A 22,972-nucleotide genomic window follows, 5' to 3' on the forward strand; every position below is an offset into this window, starting at 1 on the left:
CACTGTTGAACACCCTTAACTGTATCCCCATCCCATAGTGCATAATCTAAACATTTTTAATAATTGAGTTGTATGACTGAGCAGATGGTAGTTCAGCATACATTAAGAATGATTTGTTGGACTATTAAACACAAGACAAGAACCCTATTACCAGAATTTGAGAATCTTTAGGTTAGAGTAGGGGTGTGTGAGAAATATAGAAATATCTTTATTTCTCATCTTTTGTCTGGCATTCACATAACAAACAAATTAGAGGCAGAACATTGTTAGACACTGCTGTTGCCTATGTGAGAAGCTGGAGGTCCATTGCAGCTTTAGCAAATAGTTGCTGTCATGGTGGACCCGTGGGAGGAGGACAACCAAGGAGGCCATCCTGTTGACCAACCAAGGATGGCACTTCAAGTGGCTGAGCAGAAGGCAGAAGTAGTGATGGGCTAGTGGACAGGAAAACTCACACTGTCTATAGAGTTACTTTGGCAGACAAGTGCCTGACACCAGTGTTTAAGAGACAGAGTGGATCCTGGTAGAAAATCACTGCTAAGAAATTGTCTTGAGTTCTGTTGGGTTGATTTGCATGAACCCCTTCTTCATTTACATGGTAGGAAATACCATTTCCAATACTCTACTGGGATGAATCATACTGTGTATGAATCTCTGATGAGCCATTCGAGCACTTACAGATATTTCAGCTATTTTCAGAAGTTGCTCCAGTGTTTCGTTTATCTCACTGGGAATCTTGCCAGTTCAGATTAGCAATTTACAAGTGCCCGGTCTTGGACTGCTACCTACACATGTCTGTGATTTGATGACTTTTATTGAGCTCCCTGAGAGGAGAGATTTCAGTGGTGGAGGATTACTTTTGTGAATCTGAGAAAAAAAAAGTCGCCTAATGCTGGAGCGTACAGAACCACTAATATCCTGTTTAAATTTAGTGGTCCTTAAGAATATTCACTGTAAAAATAATCACTTATGTTGAAGAGCACTCAAATGTTCCCATTACTCCATGGGGAGAAGACTGATCCTAGGTCAATGTACATAGTACTATAAATAAATAAAACTATCACACAACACTTGAATGAAAATAAAGAAAACTTTGATGTTTCCAGTACACAGCAAAATAACAAATAAAATCAGACTCTAACCCAAAGAATAGTAGCTGCTAGATCAGCCACAGTAGCATCTTTTTTCAATAATTTAAACAGTCAAAAACAGCCTTTAAAATGTTGTACAAGTTTCTCATGGGTAAACTTGTTTTCTTTTGCATTTCACTTCTATTTAGCATTAACTTAAACAAAAATTGATTGCAGACACTTTAGGAAGATGTGAGAAATTAATGCTCGGTTAAAATTATACATAATGAAAATTCAGGAAGTGGGGGAAAGGGAAAAGAGTATATAAAAGACAAATTAACAAAAGTATAAAAATTCATTTAATACAATTTACATGATATAAAAAACTAACAAGCTGAGATTCAAAGAAATATAGACTATTTATTTATTTATTTATTTACTTATTTATTTTGAGACAGCATGAGGTATAATCTAATGGTTTCAAACTGGGACAATTTTAGCAATTCATATGTAGCTTCTTCTCCATGTCCCTGACAGGGAGAGTTCTTTATTCCAGGCATAGAGAAGGCAATCTGAGGTGAGTATTTCAGGAGCTGCCTCAGGGCACCAGAGGAGATTAGATTGATATAGATTTTGTTTTTTATTCAGATGCCAAGGTGGTATGCCCTGAATCCATTGGTGGTAAATTTTGTTTCCTAATTATAGGGTTAAAAAGTCTAGCTCACTTCAGGTTTTCAAAACTTACCAATCCCAGAGCTTGAAAACCCACTAATCACTGAGCCAACCCAAAGCTCAGACTTGAAATCTTACCAATCCCCACCCTGGAAAACTCTACCCCAAAGAATCCCTATGTAAAGCCTGCTTCTAGCTTAGTTCTTTGCTGCTTTTTTTCCCAAGCAGAGGCAGCCACCCTTCCTGTATTCTTTCTAATAAACTTTTTGTGTAAGGTTTGTTGTGTTGTTTGACTTTGTAATATTCCTTGGCTCCAGACTTCCAGGATATCTTTCCCCTCAGAGTTACAACACTTTCTCCTCAGAGCTGTAACATAAAGTTGTATAAGATTTCTAGTGCTGACACTGCTGCAATCTGAGTCACAATCTGAGAGTCTTATGGCAGTGGTTCTCAATGTGTTGATCGTGATCTCACTGGAAAACTTCTATCTCCCAGAACAAACACATTGTGATCCATACCTAACAAATTAAAGTTACAAAGTACCAACAAAATACTTTTATGGTTGGGGGCCACCACAACATGAGGGACTTCAGTAACAGATGGTAGCATTAGAAAGGTTGAAGACCACTGTCTTAGTGCAACCTAATGTAACAAGTACAGCATTCTTGTGTTCTCTAAGCACCCAGAATATCGTGACAAAATTCTGCCAAGCTATCCATCTTTTAAAGTCCAATCTACAACAAGGGAAATAAGAATAGGAAGGAAGAATATCTTATTCATCTTTGCACAATCTTTGATATATTACAGTGATCTTAAAAATAGTAGAATCAAAAGTGACTTATTGCAATACCAAATTATCATATGATAACTATTAACAAGTTTTTTAAATTTAATTTTATTTTTATCATCGAGATCATTTTTATTGGATATTTTCATTTACATTTCAAATGTTATTCCCTTTCCCCGTTTCCTGGCCATAAGCCCCCAATCCCACCCCTTCCCCGACCACCCACCCCACCCCCTGACATTCCCCTGCATTAGGGGGGGGTCCACCCTTAGCAGAACCAAGGGCTTACCCTCCCATTGGTGCCCAACAAGGCCATCCTCTGCTACATATGCAGCTGGAGACATGGGTCTGTCCATGTGTAGTCTTTGGGTAGTGGTTTAGTCTCTGGGAGTTCTGGTTGGTTGGTATTGTTGTTCTTATAGGGTTGCAAGCCCCTTCAGCTCCTTCAATCCTTTCTCTAACTCTTCAGCTCCTTAATCCCATTCTCAGTTCAATAGTTTGTTGCTAGCATTCACTTCTGTATATGACATGCTCTGGTTGAGCCTCTCACGATACAGCTATTATCAGGCTCCTATTAACAAGTTTCTTAAATCTATACTTAGTAAAAAGATAATAACCATCTCGTCTCTAAGTTAGCAGAATGTATAGGAAAAGTTTTTCAGAGAAGACTCTCACAGCAAATCTGTCAATCCTTTTCATGTTTTTACTGTATTTGTGAGTAAACCACCTCAGAAATAAATTGAATCTCTTTCAGTTTACATGGGCTTCTTTCAAATATATCTAGTTAAACACAGTACAACGCTGAATCAGCACACAATATACATGATGCATTTTAGGTACAATTTGTTTACATACGCAGTTGGTTGAAGGGTATACTGGGAGCATACAGGAGACCTAGTCCAAAGCAAACACAAGAACAGGAGAGGTGATGGGTCAGGTTCAGGGTAAAGACAGGACTATGGGCACACTGTAAAAGCTCTGTCAGGGGAGGAAAGTCAGCTTTGGAGTTGCAGCAATCTTCAATAAAATCAAGAAGAGGATTTTGTTGGTTTTATTTTTGATAGTCAAGGTCAGAATAATCCTGATTAATCAGACCTGCGGACTTGCGAGTGATCTTCCTTTACCGGCTTCTAAGGGGACCAGTTGGCTCAGATGAATTGTACAGGTCAAGGTAGCGGTACCCGCCACTTCTGGGTCTCCAGACTTCCCGCCAACGTGGGTTTCCTCACCGTCCCTCTGCAGACTGCGCATGTGCGGCGGCCATTCCTGCGCGCCATGGCGGACACGGAAGCAAACCTGTTGCGCCATTTCCCGCTGCTGCTTCCTCAGAATCTGGAGAAAACTGTGTATGAGGGCTTCATTTCGGCTCAGGTACCCTGCGGGGTCGTTCTCTCGGGCAAGAGCCTGTCACTCGTAGCGCAGGTTGGCCGCGGCGTCTCTGGCCGGCTGGGCGAGCGCGGCGGAGATTGGAAAGCAGCGCCGATATTCTGCGCATGCGCGGTTCCTGGGTGGCGTTGCCGCGCGACACAGGGAGGACCTGGCGACTTGACTTTGCTTGGCTGGTGGTGGGAGATGCAGTTCTGTAGGTCTCAACCAGAGTTCATCACACAGAATAGCGACATATGTTATTGCACTCACGATTTTGAAATTTACAAAGCACCCAGGGCCCACTATTAAGCTGAACCTATATAAACAGAAAAATCCAAAACTCATCATTTTATAGCTGAAATCAAATCCTGGGAAATTTAGAGAGGCTAAATACCTTGACTATGATGGCATTAGTTACCTCCGAAACTCAGGCTGTTTAAAAAAATCTCACTCCACCCCCACCCCCATGGTAAAACAAATTACAGTAATTTAAGATTTTGAGTATGGACTTTTCCTTTGAATTTAAACTCAGCTGCATGTAACTTGCCCTTTAGTGACAGGAGTCATTAACTTCCATGTGTGTTGAAGTAGCAATCTCTAGAATACAGAGCAGTTATCAAGTTTTCTTCACAGTAAAACTTGTCCCTAAGCATTACTGGGAGTTAAGAAAATGCTGTGTGGTGAATATACACACAGGAAGCGAGGGCTTTCTTAGGGGTTTTCAAACCGTGTGAACTTTCAAGGAATGGCTAAAATTTATTATCCTAGAAGGAAACGAATTAGCTGTCACTTCTTGATTAACTGTTGAAATTCCAGTCAAAATGTTTTTCACTTTTACAGAAACTTGCAGAAAAGTTCAAGTGTGTGTGTGTGTGTGTGTGTGTGTGTGTGTGTGTGTGTGTGTGTGTGTGTATTGTGTGTGTACATGTGCATATCTGTCACACATATGCATCTCTGTGCTGGGGATTGAACCACAGCCATTCCCATACCAGGCAAGTGTTGCACAGGACGGGCAGAAGCAAAGGTTTTACATCACTTGTCTGTATCTCCATAGCCCTTTACAAAACAACTATAGCCATCAGATTTGAATGGAAACAAATTAACCTTTGATGTAGGTAATTTCTAATTTTTTTATTCCTTAAGCATCTCTTTACGTCCTAAGCATTGTCTCAAAGCTCTCCAGCACAACTGGTTTTGTCCTGAGTGTGGTTTTGGTTGGTCCTTTGCACACACTTTCCTGACCTTTGAGATTAAATCATAGACACATTTCTTGATGCTTTATCTCTAAATAATTAGCACTCATTTCATAAAGCAAGGGTTCACTCAAACCTAACCTCAGTACAGTTACTAAAACTTCTATCTGATGTAAATTTTCATGGAGTATTTAATTATCTCTTTATTTTGGAGCAGTTCTTAGACTGTGTTTTTATTAACTTGAACTTTTAGTTTTTAGAGTTCAGCTTATTAGGTTTGATTTTTTTTTTTTAACCACTAAATTCTGGTAATGTATTTGGGCAGGGGCACCATGCTGTGTTCCCTTCAGGGCACATAAAGTCAAAGTTGATATTAATTCTGCTACTCCCACGGTTGATGTTAATAATGCCAGTTACCAGGTTAGTGTGACTTCTGCCAGATTTTCTTTTGAAACAAGTACTTTTTTGGTGAGGTTCTTTGGGTCATTACACATTCACCTATATACTGCAGATTTTATTTATTTATTTTAGTTTTTATTTATTTATTTTTGTTTTTATTTCTTCTTTAGTTCCTTTTTTTCCATTTATACATTTATTTATCCACTTTACATCCTGATCAATCTCCCCATTCCCCCTTCACATAGCCCCGCCCCCTAGCTCTCTTCCTTCTCCTCTGAGGAAGGGGAGATTCCCCCTCCCCAACCAACCCACTGTGCACCTGAAGCCATTGCAGGACTAGCCACATCTTTTCCCACTGAGGTCCCACGACGCAGCCCAGTTAGAGGAACAGGAGCCACAGACTGGCAACAGAGGCAGAGACAGCCCTCATTCCAGTTGTCGGGGGACCCACAAGAAGTCCAAGCTGCACTTTTTTATAGATGTGTGTATGGGGGCCTAGGTCCAGCCCATGTATACTCTTTGGTTGGTGGTTCAGTCTCAGGAAGCCGTGCAAGGGTCCAGCTTAGTTGGATCTGTGGGTCCCTGAGACCCTGCCCCTTCCAAGTCCCTCATTCCTTCCCCCAACTCTTTCACAAGACTCCCACGTTCCATTTGAGGTTTGTCTGTGCGACTCTGTGGGTTTTATATATTGCAGCTTTTCAATACTGGACTCTTGGCTTAAATAGCTAAATAAAAGTGATTGGTGCCAAATCCCTGAAGCCTTTTCTAACACCATCTTGCCTTTCTATCTGTGAATAGCCCTTTGTATAAGGAATAGCTTTCCCATCTTCCTTCTTTTGACATGTGATTGTGAGTGTTGCTTCCTTTATTTTGTTTGCACTGTCCCAAATCAGCCAGAGACAGCACACTTTCAGTTTCTGTGCTTCTAAAGTGTCACCTTTGGTGTTGAGTTTCCCTCATCTTGCTATTTTAAAAGGATTCTGTAGATGCTTCTGTCTCGTCACTGGTTTCTGGAGCTTATATAATTTCTACTTGTAGTTCCTCATTCAGGTGTTAAATAGAAACATTTCTAAGTTTCCAGCTTTCAGTCTTTGTTAGAACTTATTAGTTTTGTTGCACCACAATTAGCATTGTTTATTAAAAATCGGCTTCTGGAACTTGGTGCCTTGACAATCAGTTTTTATGTGAATGAATCATTTGTGAATAGAGGGAAAGTGTGTTGTATGTTATTCAGCACTTTTGTCTTGAGTGAGCTTTGCTAGTATGTACCAAGGAGCTAATTTTATCTAGGTTTCTGAATATATTGGCTTACAAAGTTATTTGTGCTATTTCCCTTTTTCTGTTCTTTTCTTCTCTTTTTCTCTTTCTTGTGTGTGTGTGTGTGTGTGTGTGTGTGTGTGTGTGTGTGTGTGTGTGTGTGTGTGTGTAGGAGTTCATAGGTTTACATTGGATGTTTGCCTCAATAGCTTTTCACATTACTTATTAAGGTAGGGTTCTTGCTGAACACGGCAGCTGAAATGCTTTGTCTTTGCCTGCCCAGAATGGAGCTTTTATTTAGGGTTTCGGATCCCACCTTCAGTCCTTGGGTTTTCAGGGCAAGTTATTTATCCACTGAGATAACTCCCCAGACCCTGTTGGCCTTGCAGTTAACGCCCCTTGAGTCTGTGATGATGCTTCTTGTACTGGTTACCTCTCGCTGCTTCACCTTTCTAAGCCTTGAAACACAGGAATTATCTGTTTCCCCAAATCAGGAATTTGGAAGCATCTTGGTTGGTGAGTCCTGAAAAGGGACTCTCGTGAACTTCCAATAAAGACTCTTGCGAGGACTTTGACTGTTTAAAAGTTAAATAGGGGTAGAGCTTTGCTTTCAACATTCCCTACGCATATATTGACTAGAGGTCTCAGATCATAATGTGCATGAGCACCTTCATAAGGTGGCAGCTAATTTCCCTTGGATTCTATAATACACTCTGTTTTTATATACATGTCTCTTGACTTATCTCCCCATTATGGGCCATAGTTTTCTTCTTTAAATGTCAAATGGATGCCACTGTGGATGGTTTTTTTTTTGTTTTTGTTTTTTTTTGTTTTTGTTTTTGTTTTTGTAAATGGTAGTTAAATTACTTGAGGAGAGTCCAACTGTTTTTTTTTTTTTTTTTTTTTTTTTTCTTTTTTTTCGAGTTGGGGACCAACCCAGGGCCTTTGGCGCTTGCTAGAGTCCAACTGTTTTAAGGTTTTCTTTTATTTTTGTTAAACGTGTGCAGAGCTTAATTTGGCTGTACCAGTGAAACGACACTTTTCTGGGTACTGTATTTGGTGGGTTTTATATTACAAAGGAGTTCCACTTTGGCCGGTTGAACTTCATCAGCATTGAGTGAGCTGAATGCTTGCTTTGTAGACTAAACCTGGCTGTTAGTTCTGTGGCAGAACATGTTCTACTGTGTGTGACGCCATGGCTTCTTCATCCGTCAGCTCCTCCTTCCAAAGCAAGACTGCTTTACATAATCTATATCTCCTAGCTTTTGGTATTTCCCTTAAAACCCAATTTATTTTTTCCTTACTTAAAAAGTTGCCTTATCTTATGTGCGTATGTGCACGTGAGTGTGTAATCTGGAGGTCAGAGGGTAAGAGGACGATGGTTCACTCCTTCCATGAGACAAGGATTGAACTCAGCCTTCATGGCAAGTTCCTTTATCCACTGAATCATCCATCATGAGTCCTTTGTTTCATGTCCATTTTAGTGTGAGAATTTCCAGAAAAGTGAAGTTGGGCTGTGATTATAAATACCCTTTTCTACTATCTCCTTTCAGGGTCTCCTATTGCACGTGTATTGGGCTTTCTCTGGTACTGTTCCAACCACACTAATACTCCACAGTGTCGCTCCATTCTTCCTTGTCATGCTTAAAGTCATTCTCTCATCTTAATGTCATTCTGACTTGTTTTATTTTCTTTCTGAGTTTAGTCAATACGGTCATAGCTTCTTTCAGTCTCTGCTCTCGGTGTTTAGACAACCCAGTCTTGAAACGTTCACCTCCTGATGTTGTGGTCTGTGTATAGTTGGTGTGTTTCTGGGTTCTGCTCTCCTGGGCTCCAGCTCTACCTTCTGTTTCTCATGCTCTGTCTTTGTGTCACAGCTTCTTTGGACTGGGGCCAAAGACCTTTGGGTGTGTGAGTGTTTTGCTGCTTGATAGTTTGTGAAATTTCTGATTCAAGAATACCCTCTTCTGTTGGTAGAGGAAAATGCAGTTTATTTAATGATTTATTTGGGGGAGGGTTTGAGGTAGGGTTTTATATCTGTCATAAAAGCTTAAGTTTCCCACAGTCATTATTTTCTTTCTAACGTGCAGTTTCCAAGGGGTGTTCCTGCCCAATCTTTTGCTGCTCTGAAATGTCTTTAGATATCTCCTTGACTCTTTCCTTTTGCCTTTGTAAAATTAGTATCTCATTGTGAGGTCCAGGAAAACCTCCAACTCAGCATTGCCCTGTAGGATCTTAGTGAGTGCCAAGGGTAATGGCCATGGCCATCATCCCCAGCCTCTCCCTGACTTGTGGTCATATTAAATCTCTGCCTTATTGTCACTGCTTGCTCCCTTCTCCCGTCTCTGTTAGTCCTTCTGCATGCATTCTTTCTTCTGTGACTTTTAAAAATAACACTTTTGACTCTCATTGCTCTTGGAGCCCAGAGTGAGTTCTACTCAAAAGTGATTTTCATCCCTGCTATGATTAATTACAGATTTATTGTGTTCTCTGACTTCTGGTTGCAAACACAGTATTTTTTTTTTTTTGCTCATATTATTAATCACTCCAGTTTTGGGGGGAGGATATGTCAGGACATTCAGGTTTAGACACTCTTAGTACTTTTGTTATATGGAAGCTGGAAAAATCTGCTTTCTGAGAAAGAATAATACTGTTCAGATACTTCAACTACAGACATGCTAAGTTTGTAATTTTCTTGGCCCATTTATGACACTTGGCCTTTTACACTGACTGGATTTCCCAGAAATGGAACTTTGCATTTATTCTTTCAGGTAAAGTAGAATTGCTTTTCTGTTTTCATGCACATGGTGAATTTCTTACCATTCTTACACTATGTGTGAGGTATCTATGAAGTTAGGCTAAAGTTACTACATAATACCTTTTAGTGCTTTAATGAAATAGTGAATTATTGTTACTTGACCTTTTGAAAAGGTCAGTAGTACATTTTGTTTCATTTTTTTAAAGGACATTTAAATGTAATGAAAGTCAGAACTGTGATATTACCATGAAAGTAAAGGTTATGGGGTGCATTTAATTGTGTTCCTCTGGTTTGGAATGTGCTTTGAGGGAGTCTGCTAAAATTCCACATAGTAATTGTTTTCCAAGAATTTTATTACTCTTTTCATTTTATATTGTTGGAGTAAAAGATTACATTTCTGTTTGTCTTTTCCTGCTTATTTTTGCTCAGATTTCACATGTATCACCTTATGTAAGCTATGGAGTTTAGACTGTTTACACATTCACTTTTGAAAGAAAGTGAAGCTGAGTGTGTTTCCAGAGAACACTCTTTCCTTTCCGTAGACTCTTGAGTAAAATTTGTATAACTACCAAATATTTAGATTTACAAAATTAATATATTACTTACTTTATTTATTGAAGGTTCACTATATGAAATTGTTCCAGTGTACATGCACATGTGCACACACAGGTGGATATACCTGCTTCAATGTGTATATGTTTGTGTGGGTGTGCATGTTCATGAAGGTGTAGGTTGCAGGGGACTTTGGCTGTCCTGCTCCATCATTCTTTGCTGTTTTGAGACAAAGTCTCTTAATCTTGGATCTAGGCTGGAGACCATTCCCCCGCCTTCACTGTACACAGCACTGGGGTTGCAGGCTTTGGATATGGGTGCTGGAATCATTCTCCACAGTTGTGGAGCAAGCGTGCTTACCTACTGAGACATCCTTCCAGGCTTTAACATGATTTCTGTTTTATCTAAAAACCTAGATTACATAACAATATATTTTTATTTTATTACAATTTAGAAAGTTGCAATTTTGAAAACTGAGTAGCCTTTTTTTGGTGAGTTTATACTTTAAGAAATAAATTTCTTTATGTTTGCTAACATTTTCGTATTTTTTTTTTTGTCTTTTTCTTTGAAAATCATGCTCCCGTCTTAATGTGTGGTTTCCTAGTAGTTGTAAAGTTTACAACATAGAATTTTGAATTATTACTTTTCCTTCTTTATACTTTAAGTATAAAAAGTTTATCTAAATTCGATATCCTTTATAAATATAGGGAAATATGTTTGTGTGACTTTAGCTTTTCAGCATTCAGTGAAAGAAGGAGTTTGCACTTTTCCTTTTCACAGGGACGGGATTTCCACCTCAGGATAGAACTGCCCAAAGACCTGCAGCTGAAGAAGGCGAGGTAAGGCACCGTTTGCTTGTGCAAGTGTGAGTGGCCCCGGGACTGGAGAAGCCATGATCCTGCTGGCTGCAGTTTTGCCTGAAGTGTTTATCAGCATAGTTCCAATATCCCCAACACATTTTGGTTCTTCCAAACCAGCTTGTCTTTATGAACACCACCCTGTGACTTTTCACAGTTAACACAAACTTTCTCTGTTTGTTTTTGTTGAAAGCAGTAACAACTGTATATACTTCCCTAACAAGTTCTGACTGGAGATTCAAGGGGCAACGGAGATGGTTAGAACGCTTGCCCCCCACTCTACTTCTAGCTTCCCACTGATGTTTACTGCACATGAATAATTTAGTAATTTGTGAAGAACCATTCAATTGCCTTGTTCTGAGTGTTCAGAGTAAAATCGATGTGGGCAAGGACCAGCTCCTCAGAAGCTAGGGCTGGAGATGTCAGTGTCACCGCACACCTCAGTTCTCTCTTCGGTGTCTAAGAGTAAAGTGAAGGAGAGCAGAACAGTTTGTGAGAAGCACAGGATTTTATGATGGAGCACAGGGAGAGGTGGCATTGGGTTTGAAGGGAATGAGTGACTAAAAAGGAAATCGAAGATTGGAACTTGTTGAAAAGATAGGTGGATACCGAAGGAAGAGTCATGGAATTTTGCAGATAATATGTATTAAACAGTTCAATTCTTTGAGGAGATAAACTTGGATATGCCACAGTAAAGGTATAATTAGTAAAAGACCAGTAACAACGAATGGAAGCCAAGAACCTCCCAATGGAGGAACAAATGGAAAACCGCTATGCTACTAACAGAGGAAGTGTGGTGGGAATGAACTTAACACAAGAGTGGACGGATGGGGTGGGCTAGAAAGGAAGTGGTTTGGGAAACCCAGACTTACTTCCTTACTCACTTAATTTATTTATTCACTTATTCATTTCTTCATCTATTCATTCATTCACATTCATTCATTCATTCATTCATTCATTCATGGGTTCTTGAGAGAGAGTCTCTCATGTAGCTCTGGCTGTCCTGGAATGCTGTAAAGATTAAGTTGACCTCCAACTTAGAGATCCCTGCCTCTGACTCCCAAGTGTTGGCAATGATGGGTGTTCCCCACCATGCCCGGCCTACTGAGTTTGTTGTTGTTGATGTTGTCGTTGCTGTTGTTGTTATTGTTTTGTTTTATGTATGTGAATGTTGTATTTGTGCATATGTCTGTGAACTACAGTTAAGTCTGTTGCCCACAGAGACTAAATGACAGCACTGATTCCCCTGGAACTAAAGTTATGAACAGTTATGAGTTGCCATATGTGTCCTGGGAATCTAATATGGATGCTTTGAAAAAGCAAGTCTTAACTACTGGACCATCCCAGCAGCCCCAAATTAAGATTTCTACATTTAGATAACTAAAGTCACTTCTTTTAAGTAGTTACTGACCTCCCAGTATTGTGTGCAGAGTTGAGGTGAGCTGGGGACGATGAACTCATTGTTACCTATATAAGTAAAAATACCTGTTCAATTATATTAATCTGGAATTTGGAAGATATGTTGTACCACAGACTTTTTCACGTGTCAATTTGATATATTATGATCCAAACTGTGTATTATATCTGCCTATTGTGATGAAGAATTTAGTTCAATGGATATTTTTATTTGGCTATGTTATAGTTTAGCAAGGATGCATTATTATTCTGCTGCTCACTGAGAGCACTTATTTATGTTTGAAGTAAAATTTATAGTGACAGTTTGAAGATGAGACTTTCAGCTTATGAGTGGTTAATGTTTTTATTTACTTATCAGGACCATGCTTATGTGATTCTTTCGATTGTACGTACATGTTTGTTAGCATTCAAAGACATTTTCTCCTTGTAATAGCAAACAATGAATAAACTATTTTCCTGTTAAAATTTTAGATTACTGTGTAGCTGGCAGCTGAAAAATATACTTAATGAATATCATCAAGTAGTCCAACAGGTAAGTCTGTTAAAAATCCTAAGCTTCCAATGGGAGTAGAGATTTCTAAATTTACTCCTTAAAGCCCTGGTTTGTAAACAAGGGGTTTGTTAGTTGCTGAGTTTGGTAAGTTTCAAGAGTTTTAATATGACACATGACATAAAATGGTTTCTGGAACCCTCAGCAGATCGAGAGGCAATGTTGAGGTTTGAAATGGATTTGTAGCCTTGAGATTTTAGGTTTTCAAACATCACCCGCTCCGTATGCATCGTGCCCTATGCAGTATTTCCTGTGTGACTTCTCTCTTGAACTTGAAGAACAATGATAGGAATGTAAGACCTAGGTTGTGTTTGGCAATAATGGGGTTTGTAGATGTAGATTTTGATCAGGAAAGGACAAAAGGAAGTTGCTTAGGCCAATGTCACCTTTCATAATGATAGGAGCTGAGGGTGGCTAAGAAGATAGCTAGACAGGCGGCATTAACTTAGTTATTCTTAGTACTTGCTGTATACCCTAGCTGAGAATTTCTTAAAGATAATAGAAACATTGTAAAAGAAACTATTCCTGAAATACATGAAAATAACAGACTGTCTCTTGCAGAAAAATATATGTCGGTAGAAGTGCACTTCTTTGGATGGTCTTTTCCTTTCTGTGGTTTTCCTGATGTTCTGTATTGATTGTGTGTTAAAGATAAATTATGTGTGGTGACTGACCAGGACGCTCACTCTCCATAACGCATTACTGAGGCAGAGACAAGTGCAGGGCTGAATGTGAGCTCTTGTGCTAGTTGTCTAACTCAGCACCGCTGTAATGGAACGTTGAGGCTGTGTCTGTCCTCTCCTTACCCTGCTCCCTATCCTTGTGACTAACGGACACTGTACTTGAAAGTTTAAGAACGACTCATTGAGTAGCCTGAGAAGTTTGTTCCTAGGCACTAAGCAAACAGTGGGACAGTAGGTCCCCTTCCCTGTGCTTATTCAGAAGGTAGAGGCCTGAAGGTACCACTGGGTACCTCCTCCTCCTTCCAGCTGGTCAGGGAAAGCCCTCATTCTTTTCTTTTTCTTTTTTGTTCTATTCCCAGATTCAGTTTAGAGTTACAATTTTTCTCTTATCAGTAAATGCAATCTAAGCAGTCAACCAACCTTTTTTAATAAAAGACAGTAGCTAAATTGTCAGGCTTGTTGAAAAGCCAGGCCAAGCTTGCCACAGTTGTGATGCTCTATTCTGACAGCAGCACCTTAAGCAAAGGCCCTGTGGGCGTAGATTCATTCCAATCACCACTGATGATCAAACCTGGTGCTGAGCTGGGTGTGGCTGCTGGAATATGGGTCTCAGGGCATGGACGCAGGTTGTTCAGTGTAGAGGCAGCTGTGGGGTAAGATGGACTCCATAGGCGTATGGCCCACCATGTCCTGGGAATGGTTTGCTTTCGTATGCTGGACAGGTAGCTTAGGCCCTGGATTTCCTCTCTGAAAACATGGAACAAATTTGCATTTAGCTGTGTGCAGAGCAGTATGTGGCTATGGAAATGCATCAAAGTGTAAAAGAGAAACAAAAAGCAGGCAGTTTTTTTTCAAGCATTCTAAGATGTAACCATTTATTCTATAGCTATTTTAAGAATAAAATATTTTTGAACAATGGAACACCAGCTCTCTGAAATTTTCATTCTGTTTTATAAGCTATTCATTTTTATCATTTATTATAATAGTTTCTCTTATATATTTATTATAATGTTTCTCTTTTTGAATTAGGATGAGTGAGTTTTGAAGGGATGGCATCCATGATTTTAAAGGTCTAGAAGCAATGCATATTCTATTATTAATAAATTTAGCTAATTCAAAAAAATCTAGTAAATCCAATTTACAACTTTATGTTTTATGTTCCTCTTTTCAATTGCATCTCTTTGCCCTGCTTCCTCCTCCTTCTAAAATAAAGCTTGCCTCCCTGTGGTAGGTCTTTCAGTGAAGGAGTAGAGTCACGTGCACAGGTTTAAATGAAGTCTTCCATGAGTCACCACATTTCACCCAGGTAGGGTAGGCCTGGTTAATTGTATTCAACTTGATTGATACAATTATAGGGAAGAGGCATCTCCATTGAGAAATTGCTTCATCAAATGACCTGGAGGCAAGTCGGTGGGGCATTTTCTTGATGAATGAGTGCTCTACCCACTGTGGATGGCACCGCCTCTGGGCAGGTGGTCCTGGATGGTATAAGAAAGCAAGCTGAGCAGGCCATGGCGAGCAGGGCTGTGAGCAGTGTTCCTCTGTGATCTCCACCTTCAGCTCTTGCCTGGAGTTCCTTGAAGATGGACTCCAGCCATTAGCTGAAACAAACCCTCTCCTCCCCACGTTGCTCTTGGTCATGGTGTTTATCACAATAGAAAACAAAGGCAGAAGGTTTAGTTACCCTTTCAAATTGAAGTTGGCAGGAATAGACGCAATAACAAATGTTCACTAATTAATAACTTTCAGATTTAGATGTCTACATTCATTTCAGTTTCAATGAGTAGAGCGTCCATTTCATGTGTTATTATCTGAAAATGTTTTAATTTAGAGAATGAAGCACTCTCCTGATCTAATGAGCTTCATGATGGAGTTGAAGATCATTTTGGTAAGTTTTCTCACACTTATTCTATCTAACAAGTATTGTTTCTGACACTTATTCTATCTAATAAGTCTTTTCTGAAGCGTTTTAGTGGTATTTATCTATGTATTGATGTTTTATGTGTATGCACATGAGTCTATGTGTATGCAGTCATAATTGTCAATTGTGGATTGTGTTACACCTTATCGAGATGGTGTGCCTCACTGATACGAAGACTGTTGATTCAGATAACTTGGCCAACCATTGCGCCCCACAGCTCTTCCTGCCTTTAGCTAACCAGACCTGGGTTATGGGGTATGCTTTCATCTGGCCTTCTTGTATGGCTGATGGAGATTCAAGTCAGATTTCTTGCTTGCATGAAGTGGGTGGGCACTTAATTAAGTAGCATATAAGTAATTCTTCATACAGATACAGAGTCCTAAAGGGCTTTGGCAACATAAAGAAAGTGAGGTAATTGCAGTGAATACCCCAATTCTGTAACCTAACCTCAGCCTTTGAGGAGTATCTTCCTTCCCTAACATTTTGGGAGGATAGTGTAGTAGTTGAACTGCAAGAAATCCTGAAGATTCTGTCAACTCCTTTATAAATTCATCGGTTTATATATTTTTAGCTGAGTGCTTCCTGCCTATTGAGTATTGGGACTGGCGGCATGACGTTTAGGTCCTGGCACTTGGTGCGCAGCCTGGCCCCTGAGGTCAGCTCCAGCGCTCCCACAGCTCTGAAGATGACCCCACGAAGTCATCCCTTGAAGCTCACGTGTTCGCTATAGCACATGTGCTTCCAACCCACACCATGAACACATATGTACACCATGATGGGAAGAAAAAGGCACCAGTAGTGACTTTGAATATGTAATTATAGCCCCCATGGACGTCGAGATATCCTTACAGATACTTTGCTCTTATTAGGCTGAGGAGTCCCACTCTTGAGATCGGGTGGCTTGGATGCTGATGGGAGCTTTAATGGATGCTGTCTCACTCTTTCCTGTTGATCATCCTATTTCGTGTCCTTTACTTGTTGGACATAACAAGTCACATGCCTTGTGAGAGTTCTCTCATTGCAAAGTGAATGTTAGCCATTCTTAAAATCTTTCAACCCCCTCTCCTAAGGGTCCAATCTCCATCACCTCCAGACAAAAACGTTTCACATCCAAAGCATTTTGAGCATACAAATGGCAGATGTCACAGAGCGAGACTTTGTGTCCTGCAGAGACTTGCTAATGATAGTTTAAAATTTCCTTCAAGCTATGCGAATAAAGAATAAAATATGAATCTTATGGTTCAGTTTTTGTTCCACCTGAAAGGTATCTTACTTACTGTGCACATGTAACTAATCTAAAACCTGAAAAATTAAGATCCTAAGCATTTCCCAGGCAATTCAGGTAAAGGATAATTGTGGGTTTGTACTTTTTCTGTAATCCGCCAGTCAGAACTCAGCACATTTCTTTCTTTGTATGAGTACTTGGTGCTTTGTACTTCTTACTGTATCACTGTAGGGGTTGTATAATGTCTGCTTGTTCTTCAGGTCGTGAAGGTTGGTCTATAGTTTTAGATGCGTCTGCCACAATGTCCTGTCAGCTGGCCACCTAGGCGTTTTATCATCCACTGCTGATCCTTCTCTGTCCACTGGCATTTTTGAAGGATTTTTTTCTCATTAGTTGTATTTTACATTTTGTGATACAGGATAAAATCTCACAGCTTGTGAAACGTGTTGTCAAAGGACAGTACCACAAATGGCGAGGAAAAGAAAAGAAAACTATTATTTGGATTAACCTGAATTAAGAAGCCTCACCATTATTCAGTTACTGTGAGGCATAGCTTATGCTAGAGCAACAGGGTAAATGCTTCTTTTCTCTAAAAAACAATTTTTATTATAATGAGTTAGTGTTAGCAACTACCACAGGGAACTAATATGTTTCTAAGAATCATTATTAACTCATGAGTTTTATAAGGTTGATTAGCTTTAATCCATTACAGTCATTTTCTTTCTGATGCTGAAAGTGTCCTATTTTTGGTCAGTTCAGAATGCTCTCTATTGCCTCCCGTGGTCTTTTAATATCACCTAATCTTCCTGCTTTGTGATGCCAGCTTCTCCAGACATGCTTATTCATCTCCTCTAGAACCATAATCAGCCACTCTGTAAATCTGTAGGATTTATTTGTCGTAATAATAATCATTATTACCATAGGAAGGGGCGTTGGATACTATGATCTACAAACTGCAGTACTCATTGCTGTTTCTGCTGCTCGTTCTGTTCAGCAGACAGAGCTACGGAAAATAATCCTGTGTTCATAACAGTATTCCCATTCTCGTTATTGATTTTTCTTTGCGCTCATGCTCCTCTCTTTACTGTAAAATGCTGGCTTCTCATTACATTTACCTACTTCTTTACCAATTATTTGTTTTGGTTATGGTGCTGACTAAGTTTTTGTCTCTGTGATAAGACACCTGAGAAACTGCGAGAGAAACCTTGGTTTGCGTTTCCACTCAGGTCACATGGCCTGGCAGCTTCTGTGACCTATAGGGCTCTGAACTCATTAGGGGACTGACCAATTCCAGAGCTCACAGTGTCTTTCCCTGGGGACCAGGCCTTAAGCACATGAGCTTTTTGAGAGATACCTCAGATCCAAACTACAGCGGTTGTGCTTGACGTGGGAAGCTTCTCTTATCTTTGTTTCTATCAACACCACAATACCAATATTGCTGCTGACAACTGAATGCATTTTGATATTTTGTGTATTTCTTATTTTGTAGTTCCTTTGAGACTTTGTATAGCGTAAGACGGTATCTACTGGAGACTTAGTTGTTACATCTTTCTTCTGAGTCTATATTTTATCCTCACAGCAACTCTTTGAGGCACATCACTGATGAAATGCTTGGAGTCAAAATTATTTAGGATCAGCTTCTAAATTTACATTTTGATTTATGAATTTATAAACCCTAATAAAGATGATCAAACTTACTAGCTACATCTAAGAACATAGTATAGGAACTTTAAAAGAGTAAGGTAAAGAAACAATTGTTTCATATCCCCTTGATATTAGAGAAAGACTAGGAAATTTTGTCCTGGTTATTGTTTAATATGCAAATAGAAGAACATGGGAACCAGAACAAGGCTGTACCCATTAAACTCTTATTACTACAAGTAACTATTGGATTGTAAATTATGGCACTGTTGATCATGTAATTGTCAATAAGCATTTATTAATTTAAACTAAAATAATTTGGATTGTAAGTTTTGACTCTGTTAGTCATTTAATTTTCAAGAAACATTTATTAATTTAGGCTAAGTAACACCCTCTCACTTATTCTTGGTTTACAGTATTGCATTGTTCATTTGGCCAGTGTTTCTGAATACAGATGAGATCCTGTAGCCTGCCTTTCTTCAGAAGTTGTACACAAAGTTGATGATTTCAATACTGTTTAGGATCATGTTCCTAAAACTGTGTGGATGGTTAGCTTGTCTCTGAGGCTGTGTTCTCTCTGACAGTGACAGCCCTGAGAGTGGGACTCACATGAAGTCACTCGCCCTGGAACCTCTTCAGGATGCTTTTAACTTTCTGTGGCACTTTTTTAGTCATAACCAGAGCATGTGAATTTGTAATTATTGAGAACATTGACTCTGAGAAGACCTTTCTGAGGTGGATTATTTTATTTCAAACCAACGAGTCCAAGTTGTCTTAAGTAGGAAATGTTAAAGGCAGTGTTTAGCCTCTGTAAAACCTGTCTGAAATGTGTGTTAATCTTTCTGGGGCCTGTTTTTCAGCGTCCCTAGGTTATTCCACGGAGACTCTAACTTTGACTGTTGTTGTCCACTATCTTTGAACAATACAACAAAACAGAACATCAGTATGAAACATAGTGAGCATTTCTGTTAGGCAATGAGAGTATTATGAATCTTTTTGTAATTAGTTAATAACTCTTGTTAATTCCATAGCCAATTAAAATATTTTTCTTTCAACAGGAAGCAGCTTTAAAGAAAAAACAAGAGTTATATGTGCAACCACCTTCTTGCAGTTTCTGCAAAGACCTTCTTACTGAGATAGGAGCCATTGGCTGGGATAAGTATGTCTATTTAAGAAATGTATTTTAGAAATGCCTTACTTTCACAGAGTGTAGCTTAATATATTTCTAGTTGTTGCAGCTTGGTTTTGTAGCTGATTTTGGTTGGTAGAGATGATCCAATGTTTTCTTTTATTGTTGAGTATTTGATCCTGGTTGATGCTTGCTCTCACTTAGGACAGAAGCGTTGGGAAATATTAGCCTGGAAAGCTACATGTGATTTGAAAGTATGGAATTTTATGCACACAAGATTTATCATTAGGCTCAAAATGGTGTTGTGACTGACATGTTCCATGTTTAAGAGTAATGCTCAGGGCTGGGTTTGTGTTTGCTGGGTAGAGCGTTTGCTGTGTAAGTGTGAGAACGGTGGAAGGGCTAAGTGGGTAGGTTAGTCCACATGGAACAAGTTTGTCAACTAACCCAGCCTAATTGCTGACCTTTGACCACAAAGGAGCACCTCTTCGTCAATAAGTAAGTTTGAGAGCTATTGAAGAAAAAATATAGCATAAACATCTGGCTTCCACATGCACATGTACACACATGTACATATACCTACAAGCCATATATATATTTATATATACACTAAAATGTAATATTAATAAACATGAATCAAAATGGAAAATTGCATTGTTTTTAGTATGTTTGTAATTATGTACATAGCAACATTTGGCCGTTATTCAGTTTCGCTTTCCTAAATTTAAATATCCACGTGTATTTTAAATACATTTGTTCTTTTCAGCAGTAAGACTTCATAAATAAGGTTTGGAAAAATCATCTTGTTTCCCTGAAGAAAATAATGAATAAAGAAACTTAAACTATGAGCTCTAATGACAATGTAATCTTTCAAATGTCCACACCAAGGATTGAATTTAGCAACTGAAAATCAGGGAGGTTACCAGGCCCTTTTTTCTCAGTGGTGTATGGATGAGGTTTTAACAAATTACATTTCCATTTACTGAATTTCTTTCATGTTTTTCTCTCCTTCTTCCTTCCTTTCTCTCCCTCCCTTCCTCCCTTCTCTGTTTCTCCCCTCCTTCTCCCTCCCTTTCTCTTTCTGGTGATTTGAAACAGGGTCTCCCTCTATAACCGTGGCTGTCCAGGAATTACAGAGACCCACCTGCTTCTGCCTTCCAAATGCTGGGACCAAAGGTGTACACCACCAGAGCCAGCCTTCTTAAAGTTTCTTCTAACAGGCCAACTCAGAAACAAGGGTGTTCTGGCTAAGCTGGTGGAAGCTTAGGACCAATTACAAAGACAGACTCAATGAAACCTGCCCACGGGGACGCAAGGTCCTGGATCCTAAATTTGTGGCTGTTGTGTAGCTGGAAAAGGCAAAGCGCAAAGAACTTACCACTATACTTGGTTAAATGTTCTCTGTATATAAATATAATTATGAAATAAAGATACTCTCCTTTATAAACTTATGCCATAACCTGAGAGCACGTGTGTGCGTGCGTGCGAGCACACACACACACACACACACACACACACACACACACACACGCACAGTGCCCCAAATGATTTTCATGTGAATCTGTTTTTAGCTGCAATCACAGTGCGTTGCACTTATTACTATTAGAAGGTAGATTCTGGTGCTTTGCCATGTGTCCAGCCTCTCTCTGTGTTCCTTACAAATCCGTACTTAGAACAGGTTCCCCTCTTATCTACAGCTCATCTTTTTCCTGTTTTCAGCACTGGATTTGAGTGGAGCATAAGTCTTTTGCTGTACTTCTGTGTAGAGATGGGCCAGCCATTATTTCAGACATGTAGGTTAGATTTCTTATTTTTTTGTAACTGCTTCTTAACTTCACTGTCTTCCTGGCTAACAGTGACAGCATGTAGATCTGTACCTACAAGCCTTGACATTTATACGTTGGTCTCTTGCCAAAAATTACAACTTCACACCCAACTGTTACTAAAAGCATGGCTGTAAGTAATAGTGTTTCAGAATAGCTGTACTGTTGAAGTGTATATAACAGAATTAAGGTTTCTAAATTGGATTTTAGAACCGAGAACCATTATTTTGGAGTCACTGATTTGCATTAAGGCATCTTAAGTGGGGCTACCCTATGAGATGCACAAAGTTATGTTGGGTGCCTTCCATTTCATGACATAATCTTTTTGAGAAATAAGGAAAGGTAGTTTTTCTTTCCCTATATTTAAAGTTTTGCTCTCTGGATTATCTGCTCTTTCAATTAACCAATACTATCAATTGTTAATTGATTGGTTAAACCCCTTTAGCAATGGCTAGGAGAAGCTTAAGTGTCAGTTTTTGGTCCATTTTAGAGTCATTTTAAACTAATTTCTGTCACTGGTAATGTTACTTTAGCTTTTGTTTTCCCACTTTTGTTTTTCTGACGACCACACATTCTGTGTGAGTACCATTAGAAATAAGAGTGTCGAGCTGTGCGTCATCTCTGCAGCCTCTCGTTGTTGCATCGCCTTGCGCTGCGTGAAAACTGGCAGGTGTTTGGATGAGTCCAGCTGTCCTTGTCCTTGACCTCTGTCGTACTCTAGAGAATTCACTAAGTTTTCCTTCTAAAAACTCCTTACCATCGATGTACATTTTCCCTTTTCTTTTAATTAAGTGTGGTTTAACAGGGATTCAATTCTTTCTTTTCCTTTCTTCCCTTCCTTCCTTCTTTCTTTCTTTATTTATTAATTTTTTCTTTCCTCTCCCATCCTCTTTCTCCTTTGCTTTCTTGTTCTAAATCCTTGGTTCCAAAGGATTGACAATAATGTTGTAGCTTTATTATTTCAACCCCCCCCCCCGTTAACCCTCAAAACCACGTAGGAAACAGTTTACCCAGAGTTATTCTCTAATGACCAGGCTTTTCTAACAATGTCTATTATGTGAGCTAGAATACATCTTGATTCTTTATGTGTATTTTTTTCTAGTCAGATGACTCGATAGGTAAGTCTACTTAATTTCGAGCAACCTTTATCTCTAATTTCTCTCTCCCTCCCTCCTTCTTAGATAGGGCAGTTTATTGTTTTTGTTATCCACAGTCAAGGATAAGTAGTTACCAGTTACCAAGTGTGCTCAGTCCTCTGTGTGCCTGATATCAGCACATTGATCCACATCCCTGTAGGGTTTCTTAAGTTGCGTCCTCACTCTCACACGCTGCTTTGTAACTGAAATTACCCGTTTGGAGTCTCTCAAAACCTCATGTTTCATGAAACCAGTACAAAAGCTACAAAAGGATGCAACTCTCTTTCCTCGAGTGTTCATAGGGTAAGCCTAACCCTAAACTAACCCCCACCTAGAGACTAATTTATGAAATAAGTAAAGTTATAATTTTACTGATTTCTTTTTCCTACTCAGACTCCTACCTTTATGGCCCCAGTGGTCACATACTCCTAGAAATCTCCATTCCTCCTCCTGTGCAGCTCTAGGTTTTCTCATTTCCTTTAGAGCCATTGTTTTCTCTGCTCGACTTAATGATTCATAAAAAGCAAACTGCAGG

At 39.3% G+C, this 22,972-nt stretch overlaps 1 protein-coding gene and 1 long non-coding RNA gene across 2 annotated transcripts in view; one reads left to right on the forward strand and one right to left on the reverse strand.

Moving 5' to 3' along the window:
* Window positions 1-3,793: 3,793 nt before the first annotated feature.
* The window catches only part of Fancl (FA complementation group L), a 66,955-nt gene continuing 47,776 nt past the window's right edge, over window positions 3,794-22,972 (forward strand). Inside the window, exons 1-5 of the mRNA XM_032916447.1 lie at window positions 3,794-3,900; window positions 10,837-10,895; window positions 12,801-12,861; window positions 15,394-15,450; window positions 19,408-19,508. Coding sequence (XP_032772338.1) covers window positions 3,805-3,900; window positions 10,837-10,895; window positions 12,801-12,861; window positions 15,394-15,450; window positions 19,408-19,508 — 374 coding nt within the window. The 5' untranslated portion in view covers window positions 3,794-3,804. The remainder of the gene's footprint in view (window positions 3,901-10,836; window positions 10,896-12,800; window positions 12,862-15,393; window positions 15,451-19,407; window positions 19,509-22,972) is intronic.
* On the reverse strand, window positions 14,253-22,922 carry LOC116912389. The gene is made up of 3 exons (XR_004389454.1): window positions 22,839-22,922; window positions 17,236-17,297; window positions 14,253-14,309 (listed from the first exon to the last, which is right to left on the reverse strand). It is a non-coding gene; the product is annotated as an uncharacterized LOC116912389 (long non-coding RNA).

Source organism: Rattus rattus, chromosome 11, assembly GCF_011064425.1.
Source record: "Rattus rattus isolate New Zealand chromosome 11, Rrattus_CSIRO_v1, whole genome shotgun sequence".
NCBI classification, from domain to species: Eukaryota; Metazoa; Chordata; class Mammalia; order Rodentia; family Muridae; genus Rattus; species Rattus rattus.